The sequence below is a fragment of the Chelonia mydas genome, chromosome 8 (assembly GCF_015237465.2).
Source record: "Chelonia mydas isolate rCheMyd1 chromosome 8, rCheMyd1.pri.v2, whole genome shotgun sequence".
Classification (NCBI taxonomy): Eukaryota; Metazoa; Chordata; order Testudines; family Cheloniidae; genus Chelonia; species Chelonia mydas.
The window spans coordinates 50,487,731-50,510,662 of NC_057854.1; the positions used below are offsets into that span (position 1 = coordinate 50,487,731).

The 22,932-nt window shown below is 42.3% G+C and overlaps 1 protein-coding gene across 8 annotated transcripts in view; it reads left to right on the top strand.

The window, feature by feature from the left end:
- Window positions 1-22,932, top strand: part of RASAL2 (RAS protein activator like 2) — a 275,645-nt gene that overhangs the window by 217,094 nt on the left and 35,619 nt on the right. For all 8 annotated transcript variants that reach the window (XM_043552867.1, XM_043552868.1, XM_043552869.1 and 5 more), the window contains exons 5-9: window positions 1,792-1,901; window positions 13,611-13,764; window positions 17,824-17,922; window positions 18,569-19,123; window positions 22,159-22,303. In XM_043552867.1, coding sequence (XP_043408802.1) covers window positions 1,792-1,901; window positions 13,611-13,764; window positions 17,824-17,922; window positions 18,569-19,123; window positions 22,159-22,303 — 1,063 coding nt within the window. The remainder of the gene's footprint in view (window positions 1-1,791; window positions 1,902-13,610; window positions 13,765-17,823; window positions 17,923-18,568; window positions 19,124-22,158; window positions 22,304-22,932) is intronic.

Consider the following 22,932-nt stretch of genomic DNA (forward strand, 5'->3'; position numbering starts at 1 on the left):
GGGCAGTGTGCAGGGCATGGCGCAGCGCAGCAGAAGTGTTCAGCTTCACAGCGTCTGCACTTTGAGCATGCCACGTAGTGCTGGAATGCGGCCAAGGTCCACCAGGGCCAAGTCCCAGTAGCTGGGTCTTGTTACCTCTTGTGATGGAAAGTCAGACTAAATGAAAGTGCTTTCATTCTTCTGGATCAATTCCAACATTTTTAAAGGCACCTTTTCAAGATCTGGCCCAAAAGGTCCAGGAACCTAGTTAGAGCTTCAGTGATTTGTATAGCCACAAGCACTCATTCCCTTTTTCAGATGTCTTTTTCCCCTTAATGGACAACATGTACCCTGTACTTCGAAATTTTCTGGGTTGAGGGCGTTGCGGGGAGGGAAAGGGAGAGGGCTGCATTCCCTGCCCTGCCTCTTCCAGTTTCTGGGAAGGGGGAAAGCTTTCCCCTTCTCTCCCAAGATTTGTCAAGGAGCATTAGGTAGCTGTTCCCTATCCATTAACCAACTTTGTGGGGTGTTGCCTTGTAAGAATCACCCCTAATCTGGGGGACAGCCAGCGCCAGATGGCAGCAGCAGATGCAGGAAACAGACTTCTTTTAGCATAGCAATCATTTCACTGGGTCATGGGGCTGTGCAAAGGTTTGGGGAACACTTCTCAAGCAGCTGCATTCGAGCAAGTTCTTTCCTGTTTCGGCTGGTATTGTATTTGGGGATGAGGCGATCTCCTTCTGCTCAGAAGAGCTTCTTACCAATTTTGGAAGAAGAGGGTGGAAGAGCTTTTATTAATCTGCTGCCCTCCTCATATTCCCCTCTAAGAAGGCTGAATGAGGGTGAGGATATTGGCATCTAGTGCTAACTGAAGAACTTGTGGGTGGTGGGGGAGAGGAGTTTTCTCAGAATTTTCTGTAAATTTTGGCCTCTGAAACGCTCCTCTGCATTTGAAAATTGAACAGAGCCTACACTCAGTCCTCAGTGCTCCATCTCTACAGGTAGTTAGAGAAGGAGGGAAGAGGGGAACCAATTTGAGTTAGAAATTGGAGAGAAGGGAGGAGGGCAGTAAGTGAATTTTCAACACCCGTGAAGGTACAACTGTGTTTGACATCTCTTGTAAAATTCCCTTGACTTTGCTTATAGAGAAACAGCCTGTGAAGTTAGGCAAATTTGTCTTACCATGCTATGCTTTTCCGTAAAGAAATACAATTTAACTTAGATGCATTTAATATATCCCATGATAGCTATGCCAAGTTAAAGTGAAATATCTATGTGTGACTCTTTCACCAAAAAGAAGAGAGAGAGGTGTTTCAGCCAATAAAATATTGCTTAATCCTATTGGATGAAGACTTGCTAAATTTGCATTGATTGGCCCAGGAATGCTTGTGTGTTGGCAAACCTTGGAAATAATTTGGCACATGTACTCAGTGATTTACAGGATAGAAGAGGAGATAAGCAAGCAATGCTGAGCTCAAAAAATGTAAAGTGTGTTTTCTCTTAACAAAATATTTAGGTGTGGCTTCCATTGCTCTCTTATTAACACAGCTCTACTTTAACTGATGGTCTTGTAATGCAATCTGTATGCCATGCAGTCAAAATCTGGAAATGTCAAGTTACTACTCTTTGTACTATAACTTCTCCTCTTGTCATGCAATAATTTTTATTGTACCTTAATGGGGTTATGATCAGTTTGAGTTTTGTTGGAGACTGAAGCATTTTTGGTTTATAAAGTAGAGAGAGGCCCATTTGGTTTAGTCATTACTTGCATAAGAGTTTCCCTGTTTCACTTGCTATGACACTTCATTGTAGGGCTTCTTCAGCAAACGTCTGAAAGGCTCCATCAAGAGGACAAAGAGCCAGTCAAAGCTGGACAGGAATACAAGTTTCCGTCTTCCATCTCTCCGCAACGCTGATGACAGGTAGGAGTTTCTGCACTTCCTCGGAAGGAGGCTGGTAGTTTCTGCTCAACTCTTCCAAAAGTGCCTGGCAAAACATGTTAGTCTGTGTAAGCATGCCTGCAAACTGACAGAAATGAGGGACAACTAGAGTGGTTTTGTTTTTTAAACGATCAGAAATATATCTGTTGGCCTGTTAAATGTTGCGTGTGCTTCCATCAGATGAGATTGTTACTAGTCCTAAAGGTGGCTGGTGAAAAAGGGTTTGCTTAAGTGTCTGCACTAAAATATCTTGTTCTTTTTTAGCACCTCTCCTCCCAGGTCTCCAAACACTTTATAAGTGTTAAGTTTCACAATACAGTATTGTGGCCCTGTCTGCATTAGAGAAATTTACACCAGTGTATGTACAGCACTGCAAACACAAATATCCTGATGCAGTGCATCTTCATTAGGGGTTGTGTAATGTAGTTACAGTGCAAATCCCCAACACATACTGTACTGCAGAGCATCACTATTGGGGATTCATACTGTTGTCAAATACAATCATGTACTTACCGCAGTGTGAATTTCTTTAATGGAAGCAGGGCCTGTTCTTCAGAAAACTAGAAGTCGGGATTACAGCTCCCAAAATTCAGAAGCTAGTTTGGTGAGACGCACTTTAACATTCTCAGTCAGTATATCTAGGCTTGCTTGTATTTTGCTAGTGGCTTGGGGAGGGGCAATATGTTTTGGTTTTTACTTGCCTCAGTTGCATTTTTCACTTTTGTAAAGTGTCATGATCATCTTTACTGGAGGCCAGACAGGTTATTTTTTACTCCGTGAAGCCCAGTGGTAGAGTTGGATTGAGTGGTAAATGGGCTGCCCAGTACTTAGGACCCTGACAGGCTTCTTTGACTTTACAACATTATTGTGTGTTTAATGCGTTTTCGCTCTCTCTGCTGGGCTGAATTCATTATTTGTGTCTGTCATGCTGCGCTGCTTCAGTCGATAGTGCTGCCTTCTTAAAAAGCAGCGCCATAAAATCGTGGAGACAGCAAGACTTCAGATGTTAGAGGCCTTGTTAACTTTGTGAGTTATGGAGAAACTGCTTACAGGATGTAGCCAACAAAGTGGATGATGTGCTGCTCCTTCAATCATTGCCATGTCACCCATGCTATTTTGACTAAAGGTCTGTCGTAAACTCCTATTATCAGGGACTTGTAACTCAGCTATGAAAATTGACTCCATAGGCTTAAACGTGGTGAATAAGGTCACTACCTGGTGATACCTTGTTGTTTTTAATGGGGGATTTTGCAAACTTTAAACAAAGTTTTCTGATATAAAGTCTTACACCCATGAGTAGTGTAAAGCCTGCATTTGTGTTCCTCTGGCTACACATGGTTTCAGCTGAGAATGCCGCCTTGCTACATGTGGATTGATGGACATTTGCTCTTACTGCATAAGGGAAGCACTGTTTTCTGAGGGTGGAAAGGGGTAATTGTATTTAACACCAGTTACTTTGGTGTAGAAGCTGGCTACTCTATACACCCTATTTTTTCTCCTAAAAGATAGCACACAGGTTTTTAGCATGCAGACATGAATAATCAGATAGACCTAAGGGACTCAGCAATGATTTGCAAACTGTAAATTCTATTTCAGGCCCTGATGCCATTTGGCACCATCAGTCTGTTGTGTTAATGTGCCATGATCCTCTTAAGACGCCTAGGGCTGAATTTAAAAATAATGGCCCAGTGGGCAAATGAATTGAGGCGTTCTAGTGGTAGGGCCCAATGTAGGGGGTGAGGAAATGGGGAGCTGGAGAGCTAGATGCAAAGTATAGCAGCCTGAAAGGGAGGCTGGCTGGCATGATTGAAAGCTGCTGCTTTCCCTATCTCTCGTCCCCCAGCGCTTCCACACCAACCTTCCCCCTTACAGCACTGTCCTCAGAACTCTCACTTCTGTGCCTCTTGCCCCTGCAGTCTGTAGCTCCCACACATCTTTGCCACCATTCCCCTATCAACTGCAGCTCCTACTCCAACACCTCCCCCGCCTTGTCCCCGCGCTAGAGATGCTGCTAGGAGGGGGTCAGACAAGAGTTGCTAAGATAGTTGGGAATTAAGCTACTCTGCTTTCTAATACTGGGCTTGCTGCACACTCTGAGCACAGCAATCCTTTTTCTGGGTAGTGGCCAGAGGGCGTTGTTGGCATTTGTGACTTTGCCGGCCCTTGGCCCTGTGACATGAAAATTGAATTTTTAATGTATTTGCACAGGAATTCTAAAGGACTCAGCAGGAGCTATGATAGGCAGCCAAGAAATCTAAACAATGAGGACAAATTCTTGTTCATTTGGAGAAGAGACTAAGTTGGGTAGATAAAGGCCCAAGGTGAAGCAGCGAGCCAGGAGAGAATAGTTAGGCTTCATCTGGCAATAATAAAATTCACCCCAGCTTCTTTATTGCTATCAATAAATTACTGTTCGTGTAAGAGAGTATTACTCTTTTGCTTGAAGTGTGTAGCAATTTCTTTTGACATCACAGATGCTCTCCCAATGCGCATTTGTAAAGTGTTATGCTACAGGACAATGAGGGAAAAGAATACTGTTTCAATCTCTTTGGAAAGAAATTGATGAGCGTTTGTAGCAGTACTAACCTCCTGGGCACCTTACATGGAAGAGACTGAATGTTTAATGGAGTTGTGTTTGCATTAGTGGCCTCTTATCCGGAAATGCACCACTCGAATACAGCATCTTTGAAAGTGTGTAATTGTATACGTTACTTTACTTTATAAATACAACCACAAAGGAAGCTAAACCCCACTGTACAGTGAATCTTACCAATGATTTTTACTAAGTTTCACTTTGCAGCCGAAGGTTTCAGAAAACACAATTGGCTGGTATGGTGTGAAAAGACAACTGAGAATTCACGTGTGAATGAGGCAGTGAAGATAGGAAGAGATAGCTTAAAAAAAAAAAGAGTGATGGGGTGGGAGAAGGAGGAGGAATTAAAAAAAATATTCTCAGCCTCTTTAAAACAATATTGAATTTGTTTATTCAAAGGACAAAAGACGGAGATGCAACCATTAAAACTGGCTTGTGAACAAAGAAAGGTGAAAAATTAGAATTTGTTTTTCTACAATTGTGTATAATTAATATGAATGAATTAGCATTCTTCCCAACCTCCTATGTCTTCACTGCCCCTTTATTATTATTGATTTATTACATATAAGAACTTTCCTAGCCTAATCCCCAGTGAATCATACCTACCCAAATCTAAGGAGATGCTCACAAAGGATGTCATGGTGTTATGCAAGTTTCTAGGGCTAGATAGGCAGGAGACTAACTTCATTCCATTTCACAAAAAAAGCAACATTATTATTATTTATTATTAAAATAAACAATGTCATTAGCTTACTTCAAAATCATTCACAAAAATTCGCTCCTTCCTACCGAGTGGGTATGGAGCGAGATGAATATTGCTGTTTCATTTTTCTAATGGTTCCAAGATGTTCAGGTTCTATAGTGATAGCGGTTCAATTTATAGATAAATACCTGTAAATGTTAGGAGATTTACTTATCCTGGTGTGTTTCAGGATTTGGTATTGCAGACTTGTATCTCATTCAGGATGTTGGCAGGTGATGCCCTGTGAGCAGAATTGTTTTGAGGTAGAGAGATGTCCCAGAAACATTGTAGGGAAGGGGTTTGGAGAATGAGAACTGCCATACAGGATGCAACTAGGACTGCTACAGAGGGGAAGCAATTGATCATCCAGCTTAAACATACTGAAACTGGGTTCAAAACCAGGTTTCAGTATAACTGGCTGGCATACCAGGCCAGCTCTTCAAAACTGGGATGTTAACAACACAATACCTGTGGACCCAGTCTGGGTCTGCATCTTCCACAGCACTGTTTTATCACTGACTTACCTCACTTAAGCTATTCTAGTTTCTGGCTCTCTCCTGAGCAGAGCCTGCTGTGCCTGCAAAATTGTTTCTGATCTTGCAGTGCTCTAGCTTGAAACTTCCAGACTCCCTTCTCATTTGTGACCTAAACCAGATTTGAATGGAGTTGTCCAGATACATATATCCTATACAGTATCTCTCTGGGATGCAGTATCTCATGTTGCAAGAGCATCTGGCATCATTTACTGTGTCAGCTTTCACATTTTTACTAGGCAGGTTCCCACTGCATTCGTCTCACACAGTTGCATCTTACGTGTGTTGGGAGTGTCTTCCTAAAGCATAAAACTTGTCTACTGACTCTAAAGGTAAAACAGCATAAAAGGTTCAAGGATAACATGCTTTGGATAGGAGATGGGGCAAAGAAACCAAATTAATATAGTCAATTCGTGGCTGGGAGTCTGCGAGCATTTCCAACCGGCCTCATAATCCTTCCCTTAGGTTTGTTTCTGATGGGGAGTAAAGATGGTTGAGCCTGGTTGCATATGCTCTCGGCAACGGCATTAAAGCTCTGTGGACAGCTGGGAGGGTTTTGCCCTGCTGGGATTTACTGCCACGTGGGACTCCTCCTGATGTAGTAAAAGTGATTTTATGGCATTATCAGATAGTCGTAGTTTGCCAAACGTTCCTTTCTATGCTTGCTAAGAATGGATCCTGCCGGGTACCAGGGCAGCCAGTAGCCATGGCTTTGGGATTCGTAGTGAAGCACTACCGCTGCTCTCACACCAGCTCTTTCTATCGGTAGGTCCTCTCATTTTTTCCCCTCAATTATTTGCGGTATGGAGGTGGAAAAAAGATAAGATAAATGGAAACAAATCTTGCAGTGTTTTCACTTTCTCATTCATTCATTCTGCTTAATCCTTGTTTAAAAAAAAAGTGGGTGATTTTATCCTGTTTGAGATTTAGGGATAAAAATCTGTATTACGCAATTTGTTATTAAGGCTTGACTCATTCAGGAGCACTCATTCAGCATATGTCATTTTGTGTCTACATGCTGGAGAGTGCCGGGTGGGGGAGGAGGGGATGAAGCAGGATGTCTCCAAAGAAATGTTGTCTCACTGCTCATGTTCTAGTGAATGTTTCTCTCAGCCACTGCTTTCAGGTCTTATGTAGCTACTTCGTTTTTCAGGAAAAATTGAACAAGCCCACAATGTTAAGCTTCCTGTCATAAACTTTCCCTTTGTGGGTACAGACTCTACCCTGGCTGCCAGTTCAGTTGACCCCTTTATAAACATCCCCCTTCATGGCAGATGCATTTCTGTAACCCACAGTGCACTGTCAGGCATGCAGAAAGGAGACTCCACCCTACATAGTACATTTCCATAAATAGCATTTAAATGAAACATTATAGTTAAGTATCTGCTTCAGCAAAATAAAGGAGTCTGAAATGTTAGCAGTAGGGACTGTGATTGTCAGAGGAAAGATAATGTTATGATTGTAAAATTCAGCAGGATATTCTGTAGCACCATATGAGATTTATGTTAGACAAGCTGTGATCTGTACGGAGAGAGAGCTGGAAGGGCTTTGAAATTAAACATACATGGTTCAAACAATGAGTTTAGGGCTTTGGGTAAAGCCCTGCAATTAAACAAGATCTGAATCTCCATGCTCAAAAAGAGCAGAGGCTCTTATTTACATTTGAGTTCTTTTCATTGTCAACAAATAACCTAAAGTTTCCAATAGTGAATAAACATACATATAATAAAACTGGTTAGACTGCTAGAATTGTTGACCAAGTAATGAGACATTTTGCTAATTGATAGTTGGAAAACCAAGCAGGGTGTGGTGCCTATAGAATGAATGCTTGCCATGGGAATCCACTGCTTCAGTCCTGGTAGAGTGCACCTGTACTTCCGGACCGAGATGCTGTTGCTGACTTTAGGGTTCAGTTCAGTGGGCCTAGGACTCCTAATTTCAATGTTGAGCAGAAACTCCACCACACAGGAATCCAGGTTCTCTCTGTTGATTTTGTGGATAAGTATTGAATTAATCCTTCTGATCTTAGGAAGTATCTCTGTTATCGCAACGGTGTTGTGTTGTGGATTTTTCTGAAGCATATAGGCATAAGTTTATGGACAGTTTTTTAATGTGAGGACAGTTGAGACAAACAGGTTTTAGTTGAGTGGCTGGGCTGAGCAGGATTCAGCTCTCCTTACTAATATAATTCTAATCAAAGTTCTTGAGCTTTACCTTGATTTGTTGATGAAGAAAAAATATTATGGCATTTTGTTCCTTCAGTGCTGCACTTATTTAATGTTTGGTTTTTAGATTATTGATATTCCCATGTTGTGTTTTGGAGCAGTATAATGCTCTCCCTAATACGCTGAGTAATTGAAAGCCTCTTGTACTTTGTAGCTTGGCTTTTAAATAGGTCAAAATCAGCAGGACAGCTTCATCACCAAAGCAATTAGGTTTTTAACCCTTTTCCCCCTATGCTTGCTAGAATACAGTAGTAGCTCATTAGCAATTGCTGTGTGTTGGATGGTGCCATTGGAAGCCTGAGGTTTTCAGTTCCAAGCTTCCTCTACTCGCAACTGAAATCCTCCTGAAAAGGAGAACTATTGAATCATGGTGTGCAAGGAGGCAGGGTCAGATTGGGGTTGGAGTGATATGGTAGTGTTGCTGGAGAGACCTTGTCAGTAGCAGTGGGATTCGGCTGCTGGGTCAGTAGTTTGGGGCATTTTCAAAGCTCTGATTGAGGAACATGCATACTTCACTATGAGGACCACTGCCCATCAGCATTTGGAAAGAGGTGAGAAGTTAAAACGTTTCCCCACACACTCCTCCTTCCACTACTTCTCATGATAGAAATGAAGTGTTAAGTGTAGCTACACCAGTGGTTGGTGGGTTGGTAATGATGCATTTTAACCATGTGTTCCCTTATGCAGAGTTTTTACCATGTGCAGTAGATAGAAGAAATAGTAGGGAAAAGGTTAATCATTTAAGGTTAAATGTAATTGAAATCAGCATTTGGGTTGTTAATGGGGCTGTTTAATAGCAACAGATTTGTGCAAACAACCCTTCCCCCACCCTGGGCTTGCTTGAACTTCCTGTTTATAGTAATCCAGCTTCTCTGGGATTACCTCTCTCTTCGCAGACACTCTAAATAGTACTCATTTTTCCAATAGCTTCCCATCTAATATAGGAAAGGCTCTTTTAATCTGGCATCATCACTGGACATTAGAAAAATAAGTGAGTGGCTTTGAGTTATTAACTGTGTGTCTATGCCAGAGGGGTAACGGGAGAGCAAATTGTCTATTTTATTAATTACAACAACAGAATGTCGGGTGAGAATTTAACAGAAGCAGAAAACTATTTTAATAGAAATATAATTTATTTTTATTGCAATTGCCTTTGACTGAATTATGCCCAGAGCAACAGTATCATAGATACTAAACAGTTTTACCAATAAATGAGAAATACATTGTGGCAATTGCAGATGCATTCATTCACATTTAACCCAACAAGCAACTCTCCAGTATCACTGTGGTGTCAGAATGAGGTTGAGTTTTAATCTGTTGATAGTTGTTTGCTTGGCAATGCTGAAAGGAACTGATCACCAAAAAGAAATCTGTGCAGGACAAAATACAGTCACTTCCAGGGATTGCTAAAACTTATTCACGGCCCCTCTCCCTTGACCAAACAAGACCATTTTATATCCAAGTTGATCTGAGATAAAACCATGTACAAAATTAGTAGGCTAAAGAGAATGCTGCAGAGGAAACAAAACAGATGTGTTAGTAAAAAATTTAGCTTGCGAGGTGGGATATGGTAAATGTCTCCCAGCAGGGGAAGATCATATGTGAAGAAAGATAAATAGAACTTCTGTGATGTATTTTTCTTCAGTCCCCACCCCATTCCTCGTAGGCCACTGGCTAGCAGTTCTTTAAAGGTATTTTTCCCTCCTTGCCATTCTTTACTATCTAGGATCTAGTTATCTTGTTAAATCCAAAGAAGAGCAATTCACTCCTTGCTTGAAAGGTCACCTTTGCCTTGTTGCAGAGCATGCTCCCTGAGCCCTGCTGGCTGCTGCTTCTCCCTGCTGTCTTCCAGCTCTAACCTCCTTATAGATGCAGCACCATGGAAACAGGCCCAGTGTTGAGCAGACTGCGCACTGCCAGGAACCTTGTTTGTGTCACCTGAGGGGCAGGATGCAGCATGAAGGATGAGGAGAAGGGATATTACTAAACGTGTATGGATGGAGTAGCTTTTCTTCCTACCCAATGTTCCTGCCTGGCTTAAAATTCATCTGAAACTTTTAACCAAAGGCTTGAGATAAAACTACTGCTGGATTTTGTGCATTTCTTCCTCTGCACACCTGGATTTCTTTTCTGAGATGTAGCCCAGAAAAAGATTTGGAGGGGCTGTTATGTGGCACCACTATGATTTGGGGGTGCACGGCCAGATGGCTGTACAATTGTTTCATGTAGGTGCGCTTGATTGATGTAAATTGGAATGTGTTGGCCATTTTAACCCTAGGATGCTACAACTGTGATGGCTTAATCAGGATTTGTGAAAAGTTGCCTTGTTTTGGAAGTGGTAGTCTGTCTTCTCCTCCCTTTTGACCACCCCATATTCTTCTGCTGTGAGCTCTTGAGGCTGGAATTAGCTGTGGGCACTTTCAGACATTTCTCTGGCATCATTCACTAAAGGACCATCTTTTGGAACTGAATTTGCTGAGAATTTGGGAGAGTTGCCATTTGGGTAGCCAAGTGACCTCAGCAGTTCTTTCTTTAGAGGAGAAATTTAAATTAGAGAGAGGATTTTGCATAGATATTAAAGTGGTGCATTGTGGTGTGTTTATTTTAGACTTGCCCTACCTAATTGCAGCAAGTGTTCAATTATACATGGCTGAGGTTTTAGGTTTTCATTGGTACAAGCTGCTGCTGTAACCTATTATAAAAAAGCACAGTGCAGACAGAGTGCTCATACTAATGTTGTCAATTTGTATTTGAAATCTTTTTAAGAATCCATCTTATCAGAATGCAGCTGTTCCCTCTGTTTAGATCATTTTAATATATTTAATGTAACCTACATTTTCTCTGAGAATGTCTAAAGATCCCATGTGAATCAACCAGCGTGCCAGAAGTAGCTGATCTTGTGCAAAACTAAAATGAGGTGAACTCTGCTTGCTTCTTAATATATTTATTCTTTGTGGTATCCATGTCTTGGTAAGCTGCCTTAGAACTGGTGAAGATGCAAACAAAAATGCATTTGGAGAAGGCTTCCTGTTTTCTAATATCCCTCAATAAAGCTGCTGCTATGGTATTGAGAGTTTTAAGATTTTTTAATATTACAAAGTATTAGGTTTTCTTAAAAAAGAGTTTCAAGGGGAAGTACAGTTTATACTAAAAATAATAAATAATAAAATGAAGAATAAAGCTACCAGCATAGCTAACAAAACCTTCCCAATCCTTCTTTGAATAACCATTTGTAAACGTTTTTGCTTTGAAACTAAGGGCTTGTCTACACTTAAAATGCTACAGTGGCACAGCTGCGCCGGTGTAGCGCTTCAGTGTAGACACTACCTATGCCAACAGGTAGCTAGTGGTAGCTAGGTCGACGGAAGAATTCTAGCGCAGTCTGCATGGGGACTTAAGTCAGCTTAACAATGCTGCTCAGGGGGGTGGATTTTTCACACCCTTGACCGATGTAGTTAAGCTGACCTAATTTTTTAGTGTAAACCAGGCCTACATTGTGGCCCAAATATGGTGGGAAACCTTGGTGAGAAAGTATGGCTTTAAAGTGCAGCTCTACTCTGAAAAGTGTGTGGAAAAATGATGCCAGCCTACTCTCACATCTGCTTTTCCTTATGCTTAGTCTTATTTGCTGTGCATTGCTGAATAGCAATAGGGTTAAGCATGTGCTTAAGTGCTTTCCTGAATCAAGGCCTGGAACAGCAAGTATGTTTTTACTGGTTTCAGAGTAGCAGCTGTGTTAGTCTGTATCCGTAAAAAGAAAAGGAGTACTTGTGGCACCTTAGAGACTAACAAATTTATTTGAGAATAAGCTTTCATGAGCTATAGCTCACTTCATCAGATTCAAAGTGAGCTGTAGCTCACGAAAGCTTATGCTCTAATAAATTTGTTAGTCTCTAAGGTGCCACAAGTACTCCTTTTCTTTTTATGTTTTTACTGTTTTTATCCCTGTTCATGAGTCGAATAGAGTAGAGTCAAATGCAGTAAGAGAGGCACCTGGATTCTATTCCTTGTTTACTATCAATCATTTCATTTACTAAGTTCCAGTTACAGGGATGATCAGTTAGGCATGAGTAGCCCCACCAAAGTAGTGCCATTGAAAGCACAATTTTACCTGCAGAACCTTTTATTCCAGGCAGTGATGCACAAGGAGGAAACAACCTGAGGTGATAACATTTATTCTGGAGTCAGAAACCTGGTACTTTACAGTACCACTTTGACAGTAGACTGCATTATAAGAACTTTATCTCGCTCAGGCCTCGTCTACACAAACACGTAGCTCACAGCAAGCTAGGATGAGAGTCTACTCTGCACTAGCCTGCGGCACAAGTGCATGTGTGGACCCTCTGCTGCACACCAAAATTACTGTAGTGCTCTTTGATCTACCCTGCTTTGAAATAGTAGATTAGAGCGCACTGACAAGCTTGTAATGCATGGCAGCAGGGTCCGCATAGACACTTAGTGCCTGGCAAGCTAGACGAGGGTAGATTTACACCCCAGCTTGTCACAAACTAAGTTTTTGAATAAACAAGCACGAACATACAAGTATCACATGGAAATTGAATTCTGAAAATATTGTAAACCGTTTGACATGCAAAAATGGTCCCAAAACTCTGAAGTTAGCTGGAGTTGTGTGTCTTTGAAAAGTCAGCAAGAGCCAAAAGGAGACTGATGGAAGGAAGTCTGGATAGATGACAAATGCCTGGAGTGACAGAGGATCAGAAGCAGACTGAAATGATGAGGGACATCCTTGGAGGAGTTAGAGGTGGGAGATTCCTGCAGTGGTCAAAGAGAAGGGACTTAGATCCATCAGCTGAAAAAGAGAATCTGTGTGTCCACTGGGAAGATAGAAGAGGCCTGGGGCAACCCCAGAGGAGGAATGCTGAGAGAGGCCAAAAAAGACAAGGGAGATGGGAACAGTTAAAAGGTGTAAAGACCAGCCAGACAGAGGGATTGCAAAATGTCAGTGTAGACAGCTGATCTGGGTAGGGTAAGGTGGCAGGGCATTTGCATGTTTTAATTGTTTTTGTTTGTTGTTTTGTTTCTATATTTTCTGCTCCACAATATGTAGAGGGAAATCCCACTGATTGAAAAAACTGCCTGTTTTAAAGAGGGAAAATCTCATTTTGTGTCTGTTTAGGGATTGGGGGGAAGGTATTTGTTGCTATTAACAAAGCATTTGCTTAGTAATCAGCATTTAAATATTCCCAGTAGCATATTGTCTACAGTAAATACAGATTTAAAGATAAATCCACATTTTGTCAAGAATTTCTATTTTTCTTTTTTACTGTGCCAAAATGGATGCAACTTGTAGTTCTATGAATCTATATCTCCTGGATTTGGGTGGTGGTGGGAATCTATTTACTAGCTAGATGCTAGTACCACAATTTTGTACTGTATTAAAGAGTTATGCGACACCTTGCATTTGAGAAACTGAATAAATAAGGCATGCAATTTATTTACTTTAGGCTTATAAAGTACTTATAAAAATTGTACAGACTGGTTAACCCATCAGTCTCAATCTTCCTTTGTTTCTGGATGTTTCCAAATCTTCTTTAGGAGATGACTCCCTCTTATTTTTCCCTTCTTGTCTGCTTTCAGATCTCGTGGACTGCCAAAGCTGAAAGAATCTCGTTCACATGAGTCTTTGTTGAGCCCAGGCAGCGCAGTGGAGGCATTGGATCTTGGGACTGAAGAGAAAGTTTTTGTCAAACCGCTTCACAGCAGTATCCTTGGACAAGACTTCTGCTTTGAGGTAAAGAAACGCCACCCCATAAAAGTACAGATTGCATGGTGTAGTCAGTCTGTATGCATCCACAGTGGACACTGTTTTGTGATTTCCAAAGTGGGTGAATAAATCCATTTTCTCAGACATTTGAGATTATGATGTAAACCATCTGATCGTAAGATTCTAAAATCCTTGGGGCTAATGACATCCATCAGTCAATGGGAAGAAATCTTTTCAGTGATTATACTCTTCTAATTGAATGTCTGCATATCTGATACAAAACTAGGCATTTGTAATGTGCATGCAGATATATGGCTTAAGCTTGCTTGTTTCACTCATCATAATCTGAATTCTCTTACAATACATTTTTTAAAAACAGTTAAAATATGACTAAATTGAGAAGTCAGCTGATATAAGAGCTCTGCTCCAAAAGCCCTGTTCTGGCAGGTTATTGAGGAAAAGCTTGAGTAAACAAAGACCTTGCAGGTTTCCAGAAGGTCAACAAACTTTAACTTTGTCAGGCAATCAAGGGATTAAATTCTGTGGCTCAGGACTTCTGCTGCCCACTGGCCTTCTCCCTCACTCCCCTGCATTCATATTATGGGGCTGTTAGCAAGAGCACCCCGACTGATCTCAGTTACCAAGATACCATGAGAAGAAAGTCTGTACGTTAGAAAGGTCTGTAAAGTTAGTGGAGGGCTAATGAAGGTATATTACATAAGTGTGCTTTTAAATTGGATAAACCCTACCTAAAACGCATATCTAAAGTTGACAGGATGAACAGCATATTATCAAGTCTTACATCAAGGCCATCACCCTCAACAAAACGTCATGGGCCCACTCAGTCTTCAGTGGAGTTATGCCTGGATTGAATCTGGCCTCAGGTGTCTAAATCCCTGACGCAAAGATTGGTTTGCTACCTTAAAACTGCTCTATCAGAACACCAAATATATCAGTCTCATCCCTTTTCCTTAAGGGAACATGTTCAGAAGTTGTTCCAATTCATTTCAAATTAGTATCTGTTGTGTTGATATTGATCTCAAAGGCCCAAAGAGTTAAAGTTGTTTATAATCTCTTTCACTGTTGAACATTAAACAGAGATAGGTAGGTTTGGAGTTATTGTAAACAGAGGCCTTTGTTTTATTCAGTAACTTGACAAACACCCAAAAGCATTTATTCAAATGAAAAATTTGTTGATTAAATAAAAGAAGGAATAAGAAATCAAAACAGGCATTTATATTGAAACTCAAGTTGAGTGATTATGCAAAACAAACTTAGTCAAAACCTTTAAAGCCTTTCTCCTTTTGGAGGCAAAAGATCAGTCTCTTATTTTCAGAACAACTTTTCTTTGATGAAAAGGAAAGGGTTAATTTTACTCCAGCCTTGATGTGTAGAGGGCATTTACTTATCCTGTTCTTAACAGACAGACACAAGGTAGAGGAAAGTCAGGTAAGAAAAGATGGGTGAAATACAGCTTTTCCTGATGTTTTTGGAACACTGGACCGCTGATTAGTTACAAGAGGATGCTTTTGGCTGGCAAGTCGATCGTGACACCTGCTACTTGGATCCTGATTTACAATCTGGTCAGGGACATCATCTTACTGGATATTTTCTTCATAGACAAGGCAGGCTTAGATGAATACAACATAGTTGACTTCAGGATTCGATGGAAAGCCAAGAGAGTGAGAAATAGAATAGAAGGAAAGAAGGGAGGACATAAAATAATACCACAAAGCAGGGGTTCTCAAATGGGGGGTCAGGACCTCTCAGGGGGTTGCAAGGGTCTTAAATGCGGGGTTGCAAGCTGTCAGCCTCCACCCCAAACCCTGCTTTGCCTCTAGCATTTATAATGGTGTTAAATATATTTAAAAGCATTTTTAATTGATGGGGGTATGGCGAAGTGGGACTGTTCTTAATGTTTCCTCTGAATGCTGTAGGGGTGCCTCAGTTTCCCCTATGCATTTCTTAAGTCTCTAGGTGGTGGGATAAGGGAGTGTAATTGTTGCAGACCAAAGGGCCAGTGTACATAAATGGCTGACACTCTGTCTCCTGGCAATTGATGGCCTGGGCCCTTCCCCACTGCAAAGTGATAGCTAAAGGGTTGGAGAACAAAGGAATCAGGTGACCTCCTGGCCCGGGAGAGGGACAAAGCCCGGAGGAGGAGCTGGTGGAGAGTGAGTTAGTTTCGGCATGCTGGGGACATGGAGTGAAGTGCAGACGTGGTTGTCTGGCTCGCTGCCCCCCAAAATGGACCTGGCTGAGGGGTCCTAGTCTCTGTACCTACAAGCTCTGTTTTAGACCGTGTTCCTGTCATCTAATAAACCTCTGTTTTACTGGCTGGCTAAGAGTCACATCTGATTGCGAAGTTGGGGTGCAGGACCCTCTGGCTTCCCCTGGACCCCGCCTGGGCGGACTTGCTGTGGGAAGCGCACGGAGGGGCAGAGGATGCTGAATGCTCCGAAGTCAAACCCAGGAAGGTGGAAGCTGTGTGAGCTTTTTGCCCTGCAGACAGGCTGCTCACAGAGAGGAGACTTCACCCGAGTCCTGACTGGCTTTGTAGGGAGCAGTTCCGGAGCATCGCCCAGGGACTCCGTGACAACTGGGGTCACACTCAGAGGCTTGCTACATGAAAGGGATCACCATTAAAAAAGTTTGAGAATCACTGTAACAAAGGAAAGGAAAATGATGCAGGATCTTACGTGCCCCTGCAATGTTGGCAATTATATATATCCCCACTAATGGGCTTGAGGACTGGATGTCATGATCATGTGATGACTTTCAGCACTCACAGGTGAAAACAAAGTACCTTGAACAAGCTTAAGGTCAGCAGGCCTTCCTCTCAGGAAGAAAGTCCTTTAGATGAGTCAAGGTGAGCTGGGATGAGTTGCAGTGCTGGCAGTTCGGGGGATAAACTGGGCCACCAGGTGGAATGGGAGAACTGAGCTGAGCTGATCATGTCTTTTTTTCAGTCTCTTTAAGAAAGGGTAAAAGTGGGTGTCATAGTTCATCTCCCTCGTTATTTTGTCCACCAGTTAGGCCTCGTAGCCATCACACCAATTTTGGTCTGTTAGTTCTGGTTCCACATCTTCCAAAAATTGTTGAAATTATGCTTGCTAAAAATGGATTATATCAACATGGCCTTTTTGATTTAGATTAATCAATCTTCTTTGTCTGGTTCTTTTGCACTTGTTACAGCATTCCGCATTATAAACAACTTGACCTATTTTTCATGGTTATTGTAACATCTTATGAACTTTCACATACTTTTTACATCTGAGTTCACAATAGGGGTATACTTTGTAGGCGTAATAGTCACAACATATCTCATTGGCTGGAAGCACTTCCTGTTCTCCTTCAGCCTTCCTGGGTAGACGGAAGACAGCTGGCAATACAAATGCAGAGTTTAGTACTAACATTTAGTCTTAAAGTGCTTTGCCCATGCTCATACATCTGAATGGGAAGAACAGGGAGAGCTGGCAAGGCCAAATAAAAATTGAAGCAAAATGTGACTGTCTCCTTATATGCACAAACAGAGCTAGCATCAGTTTTGCTCCAAGTGGTGTTGTCTCTTCCAAAAGCAGAGTCAAACGTTTTGGCTGTTTCAGCCCATTGATGTGTATAGTACCCAGAGCGTGCAATTTTTAGCTTCCCAAAGACAGTATTTCCAGTGACATCCAGCAGGGATTTTTGTTCATCAGACCTTTCATCAACATGTGACTAGCTCTCTCCCTACACCTGCTCCGTTAATGATCAGCTTGTCAGCCTTGGGGACTTACTGGGATATTGCAGGTATCTAGAGGCTGCAGTTCAGTTAGCATGTGCACAAATTTCAAATTGCTGACTACATCCTTATTTTACAGTCTCTCAGAACATTTGGCTAGAACAGTGTGTTTCCCTTCAGTTTTATACCCATCTGAACTGAGGTTTTTTTCTCTGCACTCTGTGCCCTTTTCAGGCTTGCTCCTTCCCTGCTCCCATATTTTGCTGCCTCTTTCATATTCTCAATGCTTGAAAGTCACCTATGACTTTTGCTCCTTTTTCTGCTTTGCAGTCTTGCCAGAACTGGACCTATTGTTTGTGTTTCAGGTAACCTACTCCAGCGGCAGTAAATGTTTCAGTTGCTCCTCTGCAGCGGAGAGAGACAAGTGGATGGAAAACCTACGCAGGACAGTGCAGCCTAACAAGGTAATAGAAGAAGAAGCTGTAGGAATAATACCACCAGTAAAATGTTCATGGCATGACTGGATTCTTGTCCAGATGATATATCAAACCATCACAGAGGTGCTTACCTATTTAATTAGGTCGATCACGGCACCCACCCCCACCCCCCGCTATACCTCAGACGTTCTTGTCAACTGCTGGAAATGGCCCACCTTGATTATCACTATAAAAGGTTTTTTCCGCCCCCGCTCTCCTGCTGGTAATAGCTCACCTTACCTGATCACTCTCTTTACAGTTTGTATGGTAATACCCATTGTTTCATGTTCTCTGTGTATATAAATCTCCCCACTGTATTTTCCACTGAATGCATCCGATGAAGTGAGCTGTAGCTCATGAAAGCTTATGCTCAAATAAATTTGTTAGCCTCTAAGGGGCCGCAAGTCCTCCTTTTCTTTTTGCTGGAATTTTATGAATCTGCCAGCTTCTGAATGGCAGAAGTTAAGAGCAAGTTTGTGTTCTGAACAAATTTGAATACAGCTTTTCAAAGGTGATCAAATAGCAATGTATAAAATACACTCATTGCATGATCAGTATTTTCTGTTTGAAAAGAAAATGCTCTTTTTCCTCATCACTGTCTCTACATCAATGCTGAGCTCTTTTTTCTGCACAGGACAACTGCCGTCGAGCTGAGAATGTGCTCCGTCTCTGGATCATTGAGGCCAAGGACTTGGCCCCCAAGAAGAAATACTTCTGTGAGCTGTGCCTTGACGACACTCTGTTTGCCCGCACCACCAGCAAAACAAAAGCAGACAACATCTTCTGGGGCGAACACTTTGAGTTCTATGGCCTCCCGCCCCTCCACAGTATCACAGTTCACATCTATAAGGATGTGGAGAAGAAGAAGAAAAAAGACAAGAATAACTATGTAGGACTGGTCAACATTCCCATGGCCAGCGTGACTGGCCGTCAGTTTGTAGAAAAGTGGTACCCAGTCAGCACACCTACGCCCAATAAAGGGAAATCAGGGGGACCTTCCATTCGCATCAAGTCCCGATACCAGACCATCACCATCCTCCCCATGGAACAGTACAAAGAATTCGCAGAGTTTGTTACTAACAACTACACCATGCTGTGCTCAGTGCTGGAGCCTGTGATCAGCGTGAGGAACAAGGAGGAAATGGCCTGTGCCTTGGTGCACATTCTTCAGAGCACTGGCAGAGCCAAGGTAAGAGCGGAAGGAACATCTCACAATGATTTCTGAGACTCATAAATATTTCTCATGGTTTTAAAAATAAATATTCATGGACTAGGAAGGCTGGGTTTGCATAAATTTAAACAGAGATGAAGATGGAAATAGTATGAGGGCTGGACAGGCCTGGGAATGGGAATTAGAGGAGGGGAACACTACCAAAGGGGAGAGGCTGTAGAGGGGAAGCGAAGTAAAGCAGAATGAGCATTTTAAAGAAGTTTGGGCAAATCCTTTATAAGAGGAAGTCAATATAGGTGTGCAACACATTACCAGAAGTAGAATCTGTAAGTGTGAATATATTCCAAAGAGCTAGATGTAGACACTTAGAGGAGATAACTATTGCAGGGTTAAAACATTAGTTATGTAGGTGGAAGGACTTCATAGCATCCTACCATCACAGAATGTTATGTTTGTACCTTGAGTACATTGAAATATTTCTTGCATTGCTGGATAGATGATGCACCATGAACACTGTAGTATCAAGGAGCTTGCAAATAAAATTTTGTAAATGTGTCTTATAAACAGTGAACAGCAAAAGTTCACCACAGTTAACATGAGGGATTAGCACTTGGATTAGCCTAGCTGGATTGTGAGTAACCACTCTGAAAAGCCATACCCCATTACTGCATCCTCACACTGGTACTGCACTCACTTGTGTGGGTCGCTCAGACTTCTGGGGCATATCCCATGTTCTTCATTTGCAATAAGCTGAGCGGCCCTATGATTCTATCCCAACTTGTCTGTCCTTCTGGGTACACAGGGGGCATTGTGGGAAGACATTGGAGGACTCTCTGCACTCAAATGGTCACTTTGTCACTGCAAAGTGCGTCGATTACCAGCCTGAGTGAAAGTGGTACCCGAGCTCTAGCCTCTATGACCCCCAGCTGTACCAGCTACCCTGAGTTCTTAAAGCACAGCCAAACTTCGATGAGCCAGGTGTTGTGTGTGGACGGGAATGTGTACATAATCCTTCCCCTTTTATGCACTATATTTACCATCTTCCACTGCACACGTCCCTCTCGACAGAATGTCTTTTATGACCAAGTGTGATGAGAATTCATACAGTACCATTTGCCTGTCTGATCTAGCGCAGTTTACAGCTAGAGTAGCTCCTGTAGCATTGAACTGTAATAATTCTGGCAAGCCATCTCCAGATTCCTTCAATGTTCTTTGCAACAGATAAGTAAATTAGCATGTTAAAGCTCTACCTTTGTAGTGCTTGTATTTTAGATTCTAATGTACTGGTGAAATCATACAATATAGGACAGGGTGGCCAACCTGAGCCTGAGAAGGAGCCGGAATTTACCAACGTACATTGCCAGAGAGCCTCCGATGAAGTGAGCTATAGCTCACAAAAGCTTATGCTCAAATAAATTTGTTAGTCTCTAAGGTGTCACAAGTACTCCTTTTCTTTTTGCGAATACAGACTAACACGGCTGCTACTCTGAAACCAGTAATATGTCAGTAGCCCCGCTCCTAGCACCTCCCAACCATTGGCAGCCCCTCCAATCAGCGCTTCCCCGTACCTCCTGGTCAGCTGTTCCGTGGCATGCAGGAGGCTCTGGGGTGGGGAAGGGGAAGGAGCGAGGGCATGTTAGCCTCGGGGGGGGGGGGGGGGGGGGAGGGGCAGAGCCAGGGGTTGAGCAGTGAGCACCCCCCGGCACATTGGAAAGTTGCTGTAGCTCCAGCCCCGGAATTGGTGCCTATACAAGAAGCTGCATATTAACTTCTGAAGAGCTGCAGGTGGCTCCGGAGCCACAGGTTGGCCACCCTTGATGTAGGATATTACAATCTGGAACTCTCAAGTGAGCAATCCAGGATTTTATTATATTGTTGTTACACTTGAATTTCACTAATTTACACTGTTTGGGAAAACTATTACCAATTTTCAGAGAAAATAAAAAGGCACGTAAATAACAATAAAGCAAGGTAATGTAGCTTGGTTGTAGTTATTAGAGACTCCCTAGTATACTAGTAATGTGCTTCAGTAAATTTTGTGAAGTAACATTTTAGGGATGTGAGACCTCACTACCGCTGTGTGAGAGGTTGCCACTTTTTTCTGCAGATTAGCAAGATTCTGTTGTATTATTCAGGGGGGCTTGAAGGGATATTAAAAGATGTAGAAAACAAACAAAAATTTGGTCTCTGCCCCCAGGAGCCTTACAGTGTCTGAGGTTGGATTTTGGAAGGGGCTGATTGCTTCCTGTGGGATGCTGAGTGCCCTCAGCTCCCGCTGGAGTAAGTAGCTGAGGAATTTGATTACCACTGCAGGACTGGGCCCTGTATTAGCAGCTTGCAGTCTGCTTTGATTCTTGCCCCTTGTTCTGTCTGGCCTGCCTGATAGCCTGAATGCAGTTCAACACAATGCTAAATTAATGCATAGTAGGAATGCTAACTTTGTCTCCCTAATCCCCAGCCCATTTTATGCTCATTAATTTCATTGGTCTAAATCCTTCTTAATAAAATTCCTGTATTCAATTAAAAGTTGGATTTGCTTTCCTCCTGATATTGAGTTTGGCTAGCAGGGAAACACACAGCTAGTTATCGCTAACATATATCAGTAAAGCATGACTATAACATGTCAGCTATGGAGGAGTGAGTATGTCATAGATTCTGGTCAGGATCTGGATTAAATGTCAAAAAAGTTTGGTTGTAGGGATTTTTTATTTAGAGACTTGCTTCCACCATTGTAATTTTACCCACCAGTCCCAGCTGCTATTCCAGTTTTAGAAATGAGTCCAAAAATGACAGAGCTGGGGATCTGGATTGGCCTAGGAAGTCAGGTACACAAATATGAGGGGAACTCTAGCTAATCTTTATAGCCCCCAGTGCTGTAATATCTGCATGCCTTCCCCCAGGCCAGGCACTTCAGTTCAATAATCCTCTCATCCTGTTTTGAGGAGTGTCAGGCTCCTTTTACTCTTCCCATTTGGGTTCTAAAGTCACTTAAAGAGCATAGCATGATTCTATTTGGTTAATAAACCTTATTCCTTCTGGACTTTTTCCCTCAGGACTTCTTGACTGATCTGGTGATGTCTGAGGTAGATCGCTGTGGGGAGCATGATGTTTTGATCTTCAGGGAGAATACGCTTGCCACCAAAGCCATTGAGGAGTACCTAAAGCTGGTAGGACAGAAGTATCTTCATGATGCACTTGGTAAGAAAATACCAGTCTCTCTTCTTTTTTCTTTTTTCCTTTCTTTTCTTTCACAGAACCTAGGGGACAAATACTGTCCGAGCAATCAGCCAAGTAACGTGGCTGTGCGTTGAGTATCCTGGTGGGAAATGCATTGACTGCTACTCCAGCTTCAACAATGGAGTTGGTTCTGTGGCTCTAGGACTCCTGTGTACTGAAATCCATGGCCCCTTGCCACATAGCACCAGATCCACTGGCCTCAGCCAGTGGATCGCTTACCTACGGGACTTGTGGCATGTCCCTTGCATGTACTCCTGAAATGCTGCTCTCTCACCGTGTGCAGTAGAACCTCACTGGTTCTGCTCCATCTGGGCCCCTCTTGTTTATGGAACGCAGAGACAAGATTTGGCTCCTAAGATTTGCAGCAGCTGAAAAAAGATCACACTCGCTTCTGTGTAGATTAAGGGGTCCCTTTTAATGGTTATCTCATCCCAATGCTCTACATTTTTCTAAGTAGCATCTTTTCTCTTGGTTCACGTTATTGATTGTCATATCTCTTCATTATCATTTGTGAATCATTCGGTCTGAAGTACGTGAATAGGGATAAAGGTGATTTTGATAATCTACCAACTGGGAAAGATACTGACAAC